Genomic DNA, 19,130 nt, shown 5'->3' with positions numbered 1-19,130 from the left:
ATCTGAGTTGTGTAAGACACCATATATGATATATAACAAATAGGATATATGTTTATTCCTTAAATAGTTTACACTTAGATGCATAATGCTGATATCACTAGAGCTTTAAAAAGTTAGCAATTAGAGCGATGTGGCAGTTTCCATCTCCTAGCCCAGTATATTTTCCATTATTTTATTAAAAAGCTGGCAAATTTTTCTAGGAGTGGTTTTCATCACATACCTTTTAACCTTGACTTATTGGTATTATGGTTGTGCTATAGAATTGAATCTCCTAGGAACCTAATGACAGAGGACAGAAAAGAAAAGGAAAATGGGATCCACTCACCATGTTGAGGAACCCATGACCACCTCCCAATAGTGGCAGCCACTGTCAATGAATATATTTCCTGCTGCCCCATAGCACCCTGTGCCACTAAACCTCTCTGGGGTGTGGCTCTTCTTTAGAGAGCTTTCATCCTTCTCCATCTGCAATCCATCATTGGAAATCTTCAACTTCTTGTGAGTCATTTTGGGATCCAATTTAAAGGGTTGGCCTGAAAAATAAGTAGAAAAAAAAAAAGAAAAAACACTATGAAGTATCTTAAAATTCTACCTTTTCCACCAGCATCATCACTGGCAGGGTATGCTCGATAACATGATCACTCTTGGTCCAGTGCAAGTTGGCTGCTGTTTAAATTTTATTAAGAAAACAGGCCAGAAACCAGAGTTTTCAATAAAATAAGAATAAAGGTCAATCTCCCATAAAACGACCTTCATAACGGCGTTTATTTTCCCACTGTGGGAAAAAATGTGGATCTCTCCTAAAAGCAATTTGAGGGAAGTCATATTCCAAGCAAAGAGGAGCTAATAAGCTGTCCCCCACATCATATATTATCAAAGTAAAAGGGAGTGCTCAAAGTTTCATGTTCTCAAATATGTTTTGTACTTTGCTTAATTTCAGTGGGTTGTTTGGGATTTGGGTAGATTTTAACAGAAAGAGTGTTATGATGTCTGAGGTGAGGGGAATTGATGTAATTGCTGCTTGATGGCAGAACCGGAAAACCCTGAGAACTCAGCAACTGAACAATTATTTTTGCCCTCTTACAATTGGGATGTAAATAACATATAATTAGGCAATTTTGTTAGAGTGACTGTTGCATCATCAATGATCAGAGAAAACATTTATTGTGTAGGATCATTCACAACAGATAATTCTTTATAACCATATGACAAAGGCATTGTTACTAAGGGACCAGTTGCTGGGTATGGCAAGAGATTTTTATACAGAATGCTTCTGTGACAGACACTGTTGGCTAACACATTACCCTTTCCCAACTTTTTCTCTCTTACTCACTTTCACTATAGAGGCCGGAAAAGCTAAATACTCAATCTTCCAGCCTCCCTTACTACTAGGGGCGGCTAAGAACATGGAAGCAGATGGAAGCAGAAGTCAGACAGAGCAGGGGAAAGTTCTAGGAAAGTTTTGGATTTCCAGATAAAAGGGATAACCATTATGTGTACCAACTCTTTCCTCTTTCCTATCTTGAGAGGAAATATGACATCTGAAAGTTGCAGTGGCCATCTTGCAGCCATGTGGCAAGAAGCCAATGCACACAGGGAGAAGGAGCCTGCATCTTTTATGACATCGCAGAGCAGCTGCATTAGCCCTGAACTGCCTACCTTCAAACTTCTTCCTATGTGTATGTGTGAGAGATAAAATATATACTATTCATTTAAACAATTAACAAACGCTATTTGTTAAGCTATGTTAGTTGCACTTTTTGTTATTTGCTGTCAAAAGCATTCCTAACAGATATGGCTTCTCTGTAGTAGGATTTTACTAGATTATCACAAATAATGCTCTTTTATGCAATTGTCCCCCAAATATAAGGGGTGGAGTACAGAGAAAACTCTTCACTAACATCCTCCCAAGCTAACAGTCTTTTTGTGCATATCTCTGAGTCCACAAATCTCCCATGGGCACCAACAAACTCCTTGCCCAAAGTACAAACTACAACAGTATAGCTCCTCTACCCAGTACCACTGCTCCCCATGCACTGCTGTGGGTGCCTGCTCAGGCTGTGTACTCCCCTGGCATGGAGAAGAAAATTGATCTTTCCTTTTGAAATCACCACAACGTACTGTTTGTTTTTAGTCGGGTAGGTTCACTGTTCCGGCTGCCGGCTTGGTTTATGGCTTTAACGATGAAGATGTAGCGAGTCCCGCTCTGGAGTCCATGCACTGTGTAATGGTTCTGTTTAATGTTGGGAACAATCATCCAGCTGTCTACTGAATTATACAGGCCTGTAAAATGGGGAAAGACAAGGACATTAACCAGCAGGTAAGAGAGACAGAATGAAAAACACACTGAAAATTCATCATAAGCCACCCCCTCAAAAGTGAATTCATTTTGTTTTCTTTTGAGTCTTAGAAGATGTAATGAGATGAACCAGGGCTTATGATTCCACTATTTCATTACTCCCATAGAACTAGGCTTAGGCCAGGCTCCTTGCTTGTGGCAATTGAATGGAACTACTAGCATAAGTTAGGTTATTTCAATTTCTTTCCCAGATAACACAGGAATGGCTGCTATACAGAGTCACAGAATCATCACTCTTATGGAGTCTCTGGATATTTACTCCAAACGTCCACTCCTCTGAGAGCTGAGTTTGGTCTTGTATGGATGGAGCAATCCTGTGCAGAGCAGGGAAACATGGAAACTCAGCCAAAGGGACACATAGATACTGTATTTCCCTTATTTTACAAATGGGAAACTAGGATTGAGAGAAGAAAAGTGACTTGCCCAAGGCCACAGATAGTCAGTGATGGTGCTGAGAATAGAACCCTGGTATTTTTAAAATGGTAGCCCAGTGTTCTCTCTACTATATCACAGTTCATGGGGTGAACAACAATGTTCTTTTGTCTCTGCAAGGTAGTGAGGCTCTCAGGGCTTACAATTCCACTCTCCTACTCCATCCTTACCCTTACTTCCCAAACTAGCCGGTCTCCACGGTACCGTAGGGAAGCCAAAGAGATGACATGATAACCAAAGCAAGATATCATCTCCCCACTCTTACACAACACATTCTGTTGTGTGAATCCCATGTTCATTTTGGGTTGAGTGGTCCAGGAGCACATTGTTATCTGGAATCTTCCTCCCTTCCAAGTGGGGAAAGGGATCAGAGAACTAGGCTTCTGCTTTTGATATATTTTAGACTGCAAATATTAACTTAAACAGGGGAAATGTAAATAATTAAAACATGTATTTGGCAAGCTTTCGGTAAAAGAAAAACCAACATTCTAGTCTGCAGATTATTTAGACTTCTTTCTACTGTTATCTGCTTTTCAGTTAGTTTACCACTTTTTAGCCACAGTTCTACTAGAGGGTAGAAAGGGAAAGGCGAGGAATATAAGCAGTGAATTCAGTCATTTCTATGCAACTCTAGTACAAAATTTAGTGAGGTTGAAAATTGAAAATAATAAGTCATGAATGTTTTGCAAGAGATCTGATCAAAAGGTTTATAATTAATCTGAGAGGAAGTTGAAGAGCCTAAGTTAAAACTAGTAAAAGAAACGATGGAGGGCAAACAGATATGCAGGAGAAAGATGAGGAAGAATTGGTGGAGGTGCCCAGTGATTCTAATGAAAAGACAATATGGATTAAAAGGGTAGGAGCAATGTTTGAGGCCTTGCCTATGTTACCAATACACAGTATGAATCACAAGCTGCACATAAGATTTTAATACAAAGAGGAAAACATATAATCTCCAGATACACACCCAACAATACAAAGACAAACTTCACAATGAAGTACTATGCAGCTGTGAAAAAAATGAGGAAAAGATCACTATGAACTGATATAGAGTGATTTCAAGGAAATATTGTCAATTGAAAAAAGCAAATTCCAAAAGTATATATGTATATGTAGTACATATGCAGTACACTACTTTTTTGAGAGAAAGAAAAATAAGAAAACATCCATATATTTGCTTGGATTTACAAAGCAACAACAATAAAAACAGGAAAGATAAATAAAAAATTCATGAAGTTGGTTATCCACAAGGGGTAGGGGGTGGAGGAACAGGATGAAAAGGATGTGGGAGGAAATGACATTTCTCTGAATGTACCTTTTTGTATAGCATCCTCTTTGGGAAACACATTGTTTTACAAATTCAAAAAAATAAAATTAAATCAATACAGGTGGGAAAAGTGGGGACTAAAGCTGAAGGCAAACTGAAACAAACCCAACTGCATTTCAGACGAACAGCATAATTACATCAATGTAGTGGGGGTGGGAGGAAAACCTCAAACAAATCCTGAAGTATTGTTAGCCAGTTTGTTTTTGTAGTGGCGTGGACAGAGCAATTCAGAAACTATTTTAGATGTATTATGGGATTGAGCAAATGAGTACATGTGTTGATGTTGGGAGCCAGGGTTCATACTGTGGAAGAAGGAACATACAAATACAGAGTGGAGAAAGGCAGGAAGGAACCTGTGGGGATGGACTGGAATTTAAGGTATTGGTGTAAACTCATGATTTCTAAAATATATATATGTTTGTGTATGTGCACATAAATATGCACATATATAAAGTATGTATGCATGTGTTATTATATATGTGTGCATATGCTTACATGTATGGATATTTGTGTTTATATCTAGCATATCTAGCACTCAGGTCTTGGTCTCTAATATTGTCCCACTAAAAGAAACCAGGGTTTCTTGGAAAATAATGACTGATTTCAAGGCTGGGACAGAATAAGGTCAAAATGAGCCTAGAACATTTTGTTATGCCAGAAAGTAAGGAAGTGCTCAAGAAAATGATGGGGGAATATTATAAGGACCCAGAAATCACCTTGAAAGGCTCCCAATGGCTAAATCTTGACAATTTGAACACCAACACAAGTAAGGGCAGTAAATAATTATTAACAATTGAAAAAAGATAATTCATCAGCCCATACTGATATATAAACAAATGGGAGGAAATAGGGAGTAGAACTCTTGCTTATAGTAGAATGCCAAGTGCCAACTTGAAAATGTGGGAAGGAATACTCAACTGGAAAAATCATCATTTTGCAATCATCATATTAATGATTGATTCAGGCAAGTATCATCAACTGATAATAAAACAAGGGTGGGGGTGGGGATGAGATGGTTTGATGAAGCAGCAGGGTATTTTTATGGTTTTAAAACATACCACACAGATTCCTTATTAGTGGCAAAAGAAAAAGTAGCAACTACAGTGAATAAATCAGACAACATCTTGACTAGGTGATCAAAATTAGCATCATCAGTGAAGGGCAAGTGGACATCATGTGTCTCCAGATATTATACCCTAAGAAAGAACTGTACTGCTAAATATAATCATGAGAAAACTTCAGAAAAAATCAAAATAAGGAACAGTATAATGAAGTATAATAAAGACATAAAAGAACACTTTTTAAAAAATGTCAATGTTGTTCAAGACAAAGAAAGGCTGAAGAAATGTTCCAGATTAAAAGAGATATGGCAAAAGAGATACGACAATTAAATGTAATACCTGACCCTAAACTATAAAGGACAATATTGGGTTCTTTATATGTCATAAAGAATATTATTTGGTCAAATGTCAAAAATTGGAATATAAATGGTGGTTAGATAAAAGTATTGCATCAACGTTAAATTTCTTCAAGTTGGTAACTATACTGTGGTTATGTAAGAGAATTTCCTTATTCTTAGGAAATATACACTGAAGAATTCAGAGGTGAAAGACCATGATGTATGCAATTTGCTCTAAAATGGTTCCAAAAGAACAGGGAATGTTAGCAAATGCTAAAGGAAATGGGACAAATATTAACAGTAGGTGAATTTGGGTAAAGAATATATGGGTGTTCTTTGTGCTAGTCTTGGCAAGTTTTCTGTGATTTTGAAATCATTTCTAAATTTAAAAAGGTAAATATATGATCCTCTAGGTATTACTGAGATTTAGTAAGATGGGACTTATGATTGAATTATGTCAGTGGAAGTATACCTCTTGTTCAAAAGGGAAAAATTACAATATGGAAATCCCTGAACCTGAGTGTAAATGTGTGGTAGAGAGTATTTGCATGAGAATGAAAAGGAAGGGAAATAGAAGTTATGTCTTTCTGGTAGTATGTTATGGTCCGCCTGGCTAGGCAGAGTTTACGGCTAATGCTTTTGTAATGCAAAACACAAAATTCAAACGGAGGAAAGATAATAAAGTAATCAGAAGACAAACACACTCAAATATCTGTTGGAATTCTCATTCGCCTCACAGCATAATCTGAAACATCATTGGTTGTGATCATTTCAAATCTTAGAAGAGGTGGGAAGAAAGTTAAAAATCAGGAAATAAAGTTGAAAGAAAAGGTGAAGGGGGAATAATCCTCACCAACAAGCATGAAATTTCTGGATAAAGAAAATGTGAAAAAACGTCAAAGAAAAGTAGCTCTCAGAACGGAGGTTCAGTCAACTGTGGCAGGCCAGACCGGCAGGTAGGATTGGGATCCTGAATCTTCAAAAATACTTATTCCTAGTAAAATAGTTTCTCATTGCCATCCAAAATTTTGCTTCAGGCCTCTGCCCTTGTCCTTGTTCTAACAAAATTTTCTATCAATAACTAGAGGAAGAAATAGAAGGCAGGCTGTGAGGGTAAGCAAGTATATTTGAAGGTAGAATCTGTATCCCAAAGGATTTTAGCATGCTGAAATGAAGTGGCAGAACTAACCAGATAAAATGTACTAGGGATAAATTCAAGGCTTTGTATTTTTGTTTTAGACATTCAATTGTATAAGAACAGGATTTGGAATACATAGAAAATTCAGTTGATCATATGCTCAGTAAACAGTCAGTAGTCAAAGTGGCTGCTGAAAATAAAGGTACAGGGCAATTGGGAATCAGCTAATGTACAAGAGAAATAATCCAGCTATCCTCTGCAGTGCTCAGACCACTTTGGGAGTACTACATTCACTTCATTGACAGAACATTTTATAAAGCACAGTGATAAACAGGAGTGTGTTCTTAAAAATGATACTAGGATAACAAAAGATCTGAAACTATGCCATATGAAGAGCAATTGAAAGAAAGGAAGATGCCTAGCTTGGAAAAGAGAAAATTTAGAAGGACATAGGAACTAACTAAAATTATCTGAAGAACTGTTATGTGAAAGATGGATTAGGTTTGTTAGTGAGGCACAAAAGGTCAGAACTAGGACTAATTGGTTGCTGTGGTTTACTTTAAGGAGCATTAAACTTGAAGTCTGACAGGCTCAAGCTGCAACCTTGACTCCCTCATTTCGTAGCTCTGTGACTTTGGGCAACTCACTCAACCTGAGCCCCAGTTTCTTCATCTATAAAGTAGAGTTAATAACATTTCATAAGGCTAAGTAAGCACCCATAAGTACTAAATGAGATAATGTATGTGGGAGCATTTGTAAATGGCAAAGCATAATACACATGTAAATTATTATTGTCGTTATTATTTACTAAAAGGAAGAGTTAAGCCTCTTATAAGGAAGCACTGGCCATTATTTATAGCTGCACAACAATCAAATGGGTTGTTTTGTTAGAAGTGAGGTACCTATCACTGGAAATGTTCAAGCAGAGACAGGATGATTATCTACTGGGTGTCTGGTAGAAGGGAAGAAGATTAGACTAGATGACTTCTAAGCTCCATTCCAATTCTAAGATGCTATGATCCTATCACTGTTAAGAATTATCCTTTAAGCTTTTCTTTACAAAGGACTATATAACCTTGAAAACAGAGGTGACAACCTTTAGATCTTTGTCACTTCTCAGACTTCTTAATTCCTGGGAGATGACTGCTTTCCCCATATCAGGAAAAAGAAGCACAGTTGTTGGCGCTAAGACTTTCCAGAGTAGGAGAGACAAATAAATCAGTGAAGCATTAGAGTTTGTGACTTCACAATCTGAAGAAACACCCAGGAACATAGTTACATGGGCCAAGTGGTTTAGGTTGGAGCTGCACGAAGCAAATGTTTTTTAGAGTTTGATCCCCAAATGTCCTCTCATCTCCCCATCCCACCTTGTTACAAAACAGAATTCTGCCCCAGATTTGTCACAAAACAGGAAAAGGAAGCCTATTTGAAGGGGTTAGTTGGAAAAACTACTCTCATGCTGGCCTGTGAAGTCAGACACAAAAGCAGGAACAAAAAAGTAAAAGAAAATACTAATTTGCAGCTATGGAGATGTTATTTTAGGTTGGGAATCTGTTCCAGTCTTGAATCCAGCTTTAATTTTGCTTTTGTTTCCATTTCCACCATCCCCCACCCCAGCCCCCACTGCACCCAGGGCATTGAGGGGAACTTTCAGCTCATCCCCTCTTGACTGGCATGAGTGAAGTTCCTACTCTGTTTTGTCTTGCTCCAATTCACCAGAAAGTGAAACCGTAACATGTGAGCTAAACAACAGCTTTGTTAACCTTTTTCATTTTGTGGCCCACTGACATGTTTTCATATTTAGCATAATTCTTGGTGGAAAGGAAGAAGTAAAGGGAAGAGTGACAGAGGCAGGAGGCTTGTCACCATATTCACTGATAGAGGTAGGTTTGGTAAAGGAAAAGTCTTTGAAAATAATGTATTTTACCACGATAATGAAGTAGAAGAAGAGTCAAGGAGAGAGATGTTCATACACACAGAACCAGCAATGATGGTGGCAAAGAACAAGTACCAAGCTGTACTCTCCTTGGGAAAGTGGAGTGACATGGATTAATTGAGGAAAGGCTAAGGGTTACATAAATGAATGGGAATGGCCCCAGCAACTGCCCAGCAAGGAAATATACAACTTGCTTGTTACCCATCAGTAAGGTCTTTGCAATGCCCTGGGGAGCTTACACTGTCTATGAAACACTATACTAAACAACCTAACATGTCTTACAAACACTTGCCTCGTGGCGCCCCGGCCAATCTTGAGCAGCTTACTGCTTCCTTACATTTCCTTATCTCTGGCCACAGGCCCCAACTACACCATGACTTACTGATGAAGTTAGCCTGGCCAGTGAATATGGTGTACTGAAGCTCATAGGAGCTGATGCTGAACTCATCATCCGAGATCCAGTGGACTGTAATGGTGTCATGGGAGGCAGTACAGAGTTCTTCTCGGATAGATGGTGGGTTTGGGGCTGTAAGGAAAGGTGGAAAAGAAAGTAAGGAAAGCATACTTTCTCTTCTGGAATTTTACAATTGTTATTCTTCCTGCGTAACCCAACATCTCTTGAAGAGATTTTCTTAATAGAGAATCTTTAGATTGCATGAACCATGCAACCTGAAGCAAAATGCTGGGATCTCAAGCTCCCTAAAACCACTTTTGCTACATCAATAAAAATATTTTAGCAAAGATATAAGCCTAAATTTTTGTGATGATTGCCCCAGCTGTCTAGTCTGCCTGCATAAACACTTATGTAGACATTAGAGTAAAGTGATTATATGGTTTTCTTAACATATGGTCTTCAACTTATTTTTTTAAATTTCAAAATGAGTATATATATATATAGACAGATTTTTGCTCTTGTTGCCCAGGCTGGACTGCAGTGGCGCAATCTCGGCTCACTGCAACCTCTGCCTTCTGGGTTCAAGTGATTCTCCTGCATCAGCCTCCTGAGAAGCTGGGATTACAGGCACCCACCACCACATCTGGCTAATTTTTGTATTTTTAGTAGAGACAGGGTTTCGCCATGTTGGCCAGGCTGGTCTTGAACTCCTGACTTCAGGTGATCCACCCACCTCGGCCTCCCAAGGTGCTGGGATTATGGGCGTGAGCCACCGTGCCCAGCCCCATTATATATTTTTAGCTGTATAGTCAAGTGCAAAATAATGAGTTCCCTCATCTATAAAATAGGGGTGATAATTAACTTATAGATTTGTTGTAAGGTTTAAAGATACAAAATTAATATACAGTGTCTAGAATAAAGTAGATGTTCAATAAGGAGCAGCTATTTAATATAGTAACAAAACAGTTCAAAAATTGTTTGTGTATATTTTTTTCATGAAATGATCATTAAATAATCCTGAAAGTAGCCAGCATTTTTAACAGGCTGGTTGCATCCCTCATTTTCTAAAATTGTCTGAGAGCCAGATATTTCTTACATTTTTCTTCCTGATCTACTAACTCCTAATTTTCCTTAAAACCATTTTGGTTGTACTTACACCCACATAAGGCATTCTCTAATATTCCCTAATTGTCACCTGAGTTCTACTCTCATAACTAGCAACAATACATTACTGTTAGATTCATAAGGACAAATCTGTCAGCAATTTCTTGTGTTTTACTCTTAAGTACAGATGGTATACCCATTTTGACCCTAGAAATAGTTAACAAATCATAAATCATCTTTTTTTCTGTTACATGAACTAAAATATATTCTGTCTGAAAAGACACATGCATCATTTTAAAGATTATAAAATATGTAAATTATAAATATTGTCTTTTTCAAATTATTTTTAAGTAAAAGCATACCAGAAGAAAAAAAATTAAATGGAAAGGAAAGCACAGTATTTTCACACCTGTTAAATAATCTAACCCCTCTAGCAGTTTCTTTTCTCTGGAAAAATCTAAAGCAAAGTTTTCAAAGGCATCATTAAAATTGATGTCTGGAATCAGAACTTGAGAAGATGCAGTTGCCATAGCGACCCTGAAAAAGAGAAAAGTACATCAATATACATCAAAATAGGTTGCAACTTTCACCCAGTGTTTGATTTCTGGTTTAACAAGGAGAAAATAAATGACTTGTAAGGCTTGATTTATTTAGTGAAAATATCATATCTCTGCCTTTCCAATGGAAACTATTTAAATTTTAATCATCAGGAACCAATTAAGAGTTATACCATATTTATTCACATATGTTCACCCCTCAAACACACTCCCCCATCCGGTCTTAATTTTGAGAAGTAAATACAGGATTTTTTCCCCTCTGCATCATTTTCCATCTGGCAGACGGCATCAAAACTAGACCTTTAAAGGTTTGGTAAAAACAGTTTAAGAGAGATTTTTCTTTTTTGTTTATGCTAGTCAGCAAGTCAGCATGCTAGGTTAACACCTTCCCTAAATATATCCTTTATGTGATTTTTTTTTTTTTTTTTGAGACAGAGTCTTGCTGTGTCACCCAGGTTGCAGTGCAGTGGCGCCATCTCAGTTCACTGCAATCTCTGCCTCTCCGACCCCCTTCCAGGTTCAAGCAATTCTCATGTCTCAGCCTCCCTAGCTGGCGCCCGCCACCACGCCCAGCTAATTTTTGTATTTTTAGTAGAGACGGGATTTTGCCAAGTTGGCCAGGCTGGTCTCAAACTCCTGACCTCAAGTGATCCACCCGTTTTGGCCTCCCAAAGTGCTGGAATTACAGGAGCTAGCCACCGCACCTGACCTATGTGATCTTTTATAATATTTATATTTCACTTTATTATCCTCAGATTGTATAGTGCTATGATAGTTTTATCTTCCCAACTAAGTCTAAGAGTATCAAGAGCAGGGTTCATATTTTGTACCTCTTAATATCTTCCATGGCCCTAACACAGCATTTGACACATAGTGAAAAAATAATTGTTGAATGAACAATTGAATGACTAACAACAAAATAACTGCTAACATTTATTGGGTGCTTAGTATATACAATGCTCTGTGCATTCACTTTACATACATTATCTAATTTACTCTTTACCATAACCCTATGTAGTAGATGTTATTTCCATTTTGCGAATGAGAAAGTTGGCACATTGAAATGCTAAGTAACTTGTCCAAGATCACACAACCAGTAAGAGTCAGAAATATAATTGAGCCCATGTCCATCTGATTCTAAATTCTATAACCTTAACCATTTAGACTGTTCTTTTCTTCAAAAAATTGAGGTATATTTTACATATTTCAGCAATTTTTAGCCATCGCTACACATCAGGATTATCTGGAGGAGCTTTTGCCAAAATATACATGTTTTAGTCCTGTGCAAGATCTTCTAAATCAGAGCCAATGAGATCCTTGAACATGTAAATGATGGTGAGGAAAGAAAAATTCACTTGGCAACAATATGTAGGTTAGAGGAGAGAGAAAAGGCATTGAATGTAGGAAGACCAGAGAGGAAACTTTTATGGTGAACTAGTTGTAAGGGAATGGGAAACTGAAAAATACATATCCTCATGTACATATACCCTGCTATACATCTACCAACAACATCTCTTATTGTTTCTGAAAATAGAGATGTTTCAGTGATAAACTACAGGCCAAATGAAAGACTAGCTCAGTACAATCATAAGGTCTCACATGAATAGCCAGGATTTGGTGAGTAAGGAGACAACTTCTTTAGGATAACAGTTAATCTAGAAAATTAGCTCATGGAATTTCTTTCTGGCCTCTCCAATCTTCTTTATTTCCTCCATCCATCTATCCAATACTTATTCAGCACAACTAATGTGCCAGGCACTGTACTGGGCACTGGAGATACACAAAGTGAACAAGCTTTGCTGTGGTTCTTGCCTTCAAGAGCTCACACATCATGAAGGAGAAAGACATTACATGGGCAATAGAAGTGATGCTACAAAGGGAGTAGAGCATACACAGGAGTTATCTAAAGAGACTTGGGAGCTAAGGGATATCTCCCATGTGGAAGTCGATTTTCACCAATGACCTACGTAATGAGTAAGAGTTAACTAAGCAAAGACTATGTGGATGTGTGTGTGTTCTCTCTTGTTTGAAGCCTGGAGAATGAGACAAAATCATGCAGGACTTTGTAGGCCATGTTACAAACGTTGGATTTTATCTTAAGAACGATGGGAGTCACTAAGCATTAGGTGGGGAAATAATATGCTGAAATTCATGTTTCAGGAATACTACTATGGCTTCAGTGGAGGGATTGGAAAGGGTCAAAATTGGAGGCAAAGAGACCAGATTTTAAAGTGTCTTGGAATAAGCATGAGTGTAAACAAACAAAACAAAAAGGGTTAATTCACAAAGCATCAAAGAAAACAAAGTCAAAGCAAACAAATGGCCAATAAATATATTTAAAAAGTCCACCTTTATGAGAAATCAAAGAAATGTAAATTAAAATGAGATAGCGTTTAAATTACAAACAAATGACAGCATAGGAGCTTTTATGCCTATAGTCAATAATGCCTACATATTTGTATTAGGATTGAAATTGATACATATTTTGAAGGCCAAATTAGCATTAAATTTCAAAATAGCTTAAAATATAAGTCTTCTTTGACACCACAGTTCTATTTCATAAAATTTTTATTATGGAAATAATTGAGATGTATGCAAAGATAGAACTACAAGGGCACTCAACACACCACATGTAGCCTGATTGTCTAACAGTGGAGACTGAGTTAAGTAATGTACTATACATCAAAAGATAAAATAACATGAAGCAATTGGAAATAAGGTTTTATAATATCCAATGATATAGAGAAAAGTTTGTGATACATTGTTTCAAATGTAGAGTATAATATAGTATATATAGCATATCATGTTTGTGAAATATATCTAAATAGAAATATTAGAATACCATATTCCTAAATGTTAATGATGGACAAAAGGTTAAGAATGGGTTAAAAGTGACATGGTGGGGTGTGTGTGTGTGTGTATCTGACTGTCTGTGTTTTTTTATTTAAGCAAAACACAACATTAGCGATCTTGTTGCAGTCTCTCAAGGCCTTGGTTTCTATTGCACATAATATAAGGTGTCATTTGTAAGGGGAAAGGCATATCTCTCCCAGCTAAAATTTCATTTTAACTGAAGTCATGGTGGCTTAACACAATACAATGCATAATGGTGGGGGAAAATTTCAGACCCTGTGGGAGACCAGTATTGAAGGTGAGTAGATGATTCTCAAGTCATACTACATAGATAGTCATCTATTCCACCTACACCTCAGGTTATACCTGAGCCTATGAAAAGAAGATTCAGATAAAGAGTTGGGAATCATAACCATCTAGATGGTAATTGAAGCCCTAGGAACCAATGAGTTTGCAACAAGGAGAACGTGTAATGAGAGAAGAGAATAACCTAAGACACAATCACAAAGAACAATAGCATTAAAGGAATAGGCCAAGGAAACATTGCTCCCAAAGGCAAAACAAAACAAAAACAACAAAGTAGGAAGAAAACCAGGAGTGTTCATGGAAGGTAAGGGCAGAGAAATTTCAAGTAAAAATGTTCAGGAGGACAAATGCTACTGAGAGATCAAGTAAGATGAAACAAAGGGGTGTCTATTATATTCAGCAACAAGGTATTCATTTGATGACCTTGAAAAGAATACTTTCAATGGTGTGGTAGTGGGACAAAACATTTCAGAGGGTTGGAGAGCAGAGATTATTAAATACAGTGGTTTGAATATATGTTTTATTTTTGCTTTCATGAAATCTCACTGAAATAACAGTCAAAGAATGAAATGTCATAAACCCACAAAGACAAAGAGAATGGAAAAGAGATGCCAACAAGTAAAAGATTGTCAACAAATGTTTGGAAGCTAGAAAGGGATGAATGTGTGGTAACCAATAACAGACCAGAGAAAGCTAGATCAGGAAGCCAACAACATCAAGTTGATTTAGTGCCACAGAAAGTTGAAAGTTTGCATGAGGAACAACTAGATCCACAGATCCATGCACACTAAACCAGAGACTACCCTTCCCTCATTCTGGCAGGATATGTGAGTTTTACTTTCTGCTGATCTTTGACATTATACTAAAAGCAGTCTTAAAACTCTCAGCTCCTTTTCCCTCCTTGGCTCCCAGAATGCTGGCAGCCAGGCTTATACCTTCCACACCACTGCCCCTCCAATCAAAAGCAGGAGATTGGAGGATTTCATCCAAGGGAAACTGACCCAAGAGAAAAGACCTACAGAACTGACACTTGGGAGTCCATCAATAAAAAGCCGGCATTCCGCCTTATAATCCTATAGCAAAGTTCACCAACCCATAAATTATTCCCATCCACTCAGAGTTTCCAGTCATCTTTTAGTGCTTAAACTCAAACACACAGCCAGTAGTTTTCCAGATATTTAGGAAAAGACAGCAATTTAAACTAACAGAGAAAAGGAACTGGGAGGAAACCCAGACAATGCAGGGTTTAGAAGCAAACTTTTAAAAATGATAATATTCTCAAGAAGAAAACCAAATAGTTCGTATCCACAAAGCAAAAACAGAATGCTAAAAAAGAAACAAGGTGAAGGATGAGCTCTTGTGAATAAAATTAGGAATGCTGAAATTAAAATTTCAATAGAAGGATTTAATGAAAAATTAAGGAAGTATCTTAGTAAAATAAGAAGACAAAGTCATGGAAAATGGAAAAGATAAAATTAGAGAAAAAAAGTCTAGGATGTCCAACAGTTCACTAATCAAAGTCCCATAAACAAAGAAGAGAAAGAATAAAGGGGAGGAAATTATTAGCAAATAATACAAGAACATTTCCCAGAGCTAGAGGTCACCAGTCTTTAGATTAGAAAGATTCACTGAGTGCCCAGGAAAAATGAATGACAAAAAGTCCACAACGCGCCAGGCACGGTGGCTCACACCTGTAATCTCAGCACTTTGGGAGGCCAAGGTGGGCAGATCACTGGAGATCAGGAGATCGAGACCACCCTGGCCAACATGGTGAAACCTCATCTCTACTAAAAATACCAAAATTAGCCGGGCGTAATGGCGTGAGCCTGTAGTCCCAGCTACCAGGGAGGCTGAGGCAGAAGAATCACTTGAATCTGGGAGGCGGAGATTGCAGTGAGCTGAGATCGTGCCACTGCACTCCAGCCTGGGCAACAGAACAAGAAGAAAGAAAGAAGGAAAGAGAGAGAGAGGGAGAAAGAGAGAGAGAAGGAAAGGAAAGGAAAGGAAAGGAAAGGAAAGGAAAATCTATAACAGAGGCAAATCTTGATGAAATTTCAGAAAAACTGGGTTAAAGATAAGATCTTTAAAACTTCTAGATCGTAATGGCTATTATTAAAAAGAGGAAGGATAAGTGCTGGCGAGGATGTAGAGAAAAGGGAACCCTTATACATTGTTGGTGGGAATATAAATTAGTACAGCCATTATAAAAAACAGTATGGAGGTTCCTCAAAAAACTAAAAATAGAACTACTGTAGGATCCAGCAATCCCACTAGTCAGTATATATCCAAAGAAGTTGAAATCAATATGTCAAAGAAATATCTGCATTCCCATGTTCACTGAAGCATTATTCAGAATAGCCAAGATATGGAATCTACCTAAGTTTCTATCAATGGATGAATGGATAAAGAAAATGTGGTATAGATACATAATGTAATACCTTTCAGCCACTAAAGTTGGAGGAAATCCTGTTATCCTTGACAGCATAAATGAACCTGGAGGATGTATGCTAAGTAAAATAAGCCAGGCACAGAAAGACAAATACCATATGATTTCGCACATAGGTGGAATCTGAAAAAATCAAACTCATAGAAATAGAGAGTAGAATGGTGGTTACCAGAGGCTGGTATGAGGAGGAGGGAATGGGGAGTTGTTGGACAAAGGGTATAAAGTTTCAGTTAGACAGGAGGAATAAGTTTCTGAGATCTGTTGTGCAGCAGTGTGAATATAATCAATAATAACATATTGTATGTTTCAAAATAGCTAAAAGAGTAAATCTCAATGGCTGACCACAAAAAATGGTGAGGTAATGGATATGTTAATTGGCTTCGATTAGTCATTCCACATTGTATGCATATATCAAAACATCACATTGCAACCCATTAATGTATACAACTATGATTTGTCAATTAAAAGTAATATTAACTTTTGTTTAAGCTTCTGGATTTTAAAACATAGGTTATATTCAAAAGATCTGGATTCAAAACGGCAGTGAACTTCTCAACACAATAATGGAAGCCAGGAGACAATGAAGTCATGCCTTCAAAATTTATTTCCAACCTATCAAGTGTGAAAATTAACTTGAAATATTTTTAGGCAAAAAGTTCTTGAAAATTTACTTCCCATGTACTCTTTCTTAAGAAACTACAGGAGCGTTTGTTTGAAAAGCTTAAGGGAATCAAGTGGTACAGGAAGGGGAATCCAGGCAGAGCCCAATGAGTTCCCTAAAATTAAGGAGACAGAGCTGAGAATCCAAGTGGACGAAGTTGGCTGGAGTTCACAGGACATAGTACCAGAGAGGAAAAAGCTGCAGAGAGAATTCTAGAGACCTTCAGAGTTTCCCTCTAGTAGTCAACAGAATACTGATCAACAAATGCATGCGAGGAAACTGCATAATGCTGGGGAAAGAGCCACCCAAAAAGATAAGAGGGAACAATCCCTGGTACTCACATAGGTCTAGCAATAGTGTCTGTTCCTACCAGCTAAACTGGAAAATCTCATGACTCACAGGACACTGGAATAGAGTACTCAGAAGGGTTTTGCCTCAGTAGTGGGGAAAAATTGTCTCCAGACTAAACATTGCTCTGATCTCACCTATCAAATCTGAAAACCAAGACTTGAAAGGATCAAGCTGTTTTCAAGTAACTTAACTGTGTCTCAGAACAAAGTTTAAGAATATTTATAGGAATACAAAAATATACAGCATCCCGAAAGAGAAAATTAACAAGTCTGACATCCAGTAAAAAATTACCTGATAGGCAAAAAATCAAGAAAATACAATCCATAATGAGAAGAAAAGGCAACCAATTGAAACGGACCCAGATATGACACAGGTATTAGAATTAGCAAGCAAGGACATAAAAGCAATTATTTTAACTGTATTCCATATGTTCAGAAAGCTAGAGGAAAGGCTAAATATCTTTTTTTGTTTTCAGAGACAAGACATTGTCCTGTTGCCCAGGCTGGAGTGCAGTGGCAGCATCGTGACCCACTGTACCCTTGAACTCCTGGGCTCAGAAGATCCTCTTGCTTCAGCCTCCCAAGTAGCTAGGACTACAGGCACATGTCACCAGATGCAGGCTTTTTTTTTTTTTTTTTTTTTTTTTTAGATGGAATCTCGCTATGTTGCCCAGGCTGGTCTCAAGTGATCTTCCAACCTCAGCCTCCCAGAGTGCTGTGATTAAAGGTGTGAGCCACCACACCCAGCCTGAATATCTTGAGATATGGAAGACATTTTTTAAAAGACCCAAATCAAACTAGAGATGAAAGCTATAATATCTAAGATAAAAAATACACTGGAGGGGTTAACAGCAGATTAGGTATCACAGAAGAAAAGGCTAGTGAACTTGAAGATATATCAATAGAAGCTATCCAAAATGAAACACACTTGCATGTGTTTTCACAATGGCAAAAAAATAAAAAGACTGCAAAACAAAAATAGAGCATTGGTAAGCTATAGGACAATTTCAGACAGCCAAATATACATGTAATTGGAATCCCCAATAGAGAGGAAGGAAGTGGCATAAAAATATTTGTAGAAGTAGTGGCAGAAAAAAAGTCCAAATTTGCAGAAGTTAATTGATACTGTCTAAAGTTGAAAAAAATTAAAACTACCAATGTAAGGATGTTATTTAGAAATGTAAGGTCATGCCAATAAAAACACCTGATAGAGCTGAAATTGCTTGGCTTTGTTGTAAAAGTGTAGACTGTGGCACTAGACTCCCTAAATTTGAATCTTGCCTGTGCCCCTTACTAGTTGGACAATTGTAAGCAAGTTATTTAACCTCTCTGAACATCGTTCTCTCATTTATAAAATGGGGATGAAAGTAGTATCTACCTCATAAAGTTTTTTTGAGGATTAAGTGAGTTAATACTTATGAAGGCTTAAAATAATGCCCAGTACAAAGTAAGAACTCTATTGATAATAGTATTATCAGAGAGCAGACATTGAGAATGAGGAGATTGCTATTTCTTGCAATATGACTTATAGTAATATTTTACTTTCTAACTATGCACAAGGTATTACTTGGATATAAATACATTTTAAATATTTCAGAAGAGTAAATTAGGGGTGAAGAAATGTAAAGTCTTTCGCGAAGTTTGCTGTGCAGGGAAGGAGAGGGACAGGTGATAATTGGAGGGGACATGAAGTAGAGGAAAGTCATGGGGTTTTTTTGTTTGGTTGGTTTTAGGTAGGAAAGACATGAGTGGGTTAAAAATGGATGTGAAGTCAACTATAGAGAGGGATAAATTGAAGCTATGGAAAAAAGAGTGTATTTGGCCAAAGCACAAATGAAGAGACATCTCTTCCATTTTAATCAGAAGGA

At 37.4% G+C, this 19,130-nt stretch overlaps 2 protein-coding genes across 5 annotated transcripts in view; one reads left to right on the top strand and one right to left on the bottom strand.

Annotated features, from left to right (window-relative positions):
* The window catches only part of MID2 (midline 2), a 108,223-nt gene that overhangs the window by 5,009 nt on the left and 84,084 nt on the right, over positions 1-19,130 (bottom strand). For 2 of the 4 annotated variants that reach the window (XM_016942892.4, XM_016942890.3), the window contains exons 6-9: positions 10,499-10,626; positions 8,884-9,117; positions 2,122-2,283; positions 326-533 (exon numbers count right to left, since the gene is read on the bottom strand). In XM_016942892.4, the coding sequence (XP_016798381.1) occupies positions 326-533; positions 2,122-2,283; positions 8,884-9,117; positions 10,499-10,626 (732 nt within the window). The remainder of the gene's footprint in view (positions 1-325; positions 534-2,121; positions 2,284-8,883; positions 9,118-10,498; positions 10,627-19,130) is intronic. The other 2 variants (XM_054676879.1, XM_016942891.3) reach the window with 1 other exon arrangement.
* Positions 1-19,130, top strand: part of LOC107972647 (uncharacterized) — a 70,783-nt gene that overhangs the window by 38,778 nt on the left and 12,875 nt on the right. The window lies entirely within an intron of this gene.

Source organism: Pan troglodytes, chromosome X (genome assembly GCF_028858775.2).
Source record: "Pan troglodytes isolate AG18354 chromosome X, NHGRI_mPanTro3-v2.0_pri, whole genome shotgun sequence".
NCBI classification, from domain to species: Eukaryota; Metazoa; Chordata; class Mammalia; order Primates; family Hominidae; genus Pan; species Pan troglodytes.
Note: the sequence above shows the minus strand (reverse complement) of the source record. Positions and strands in the feature narration are given on the sequence as shown.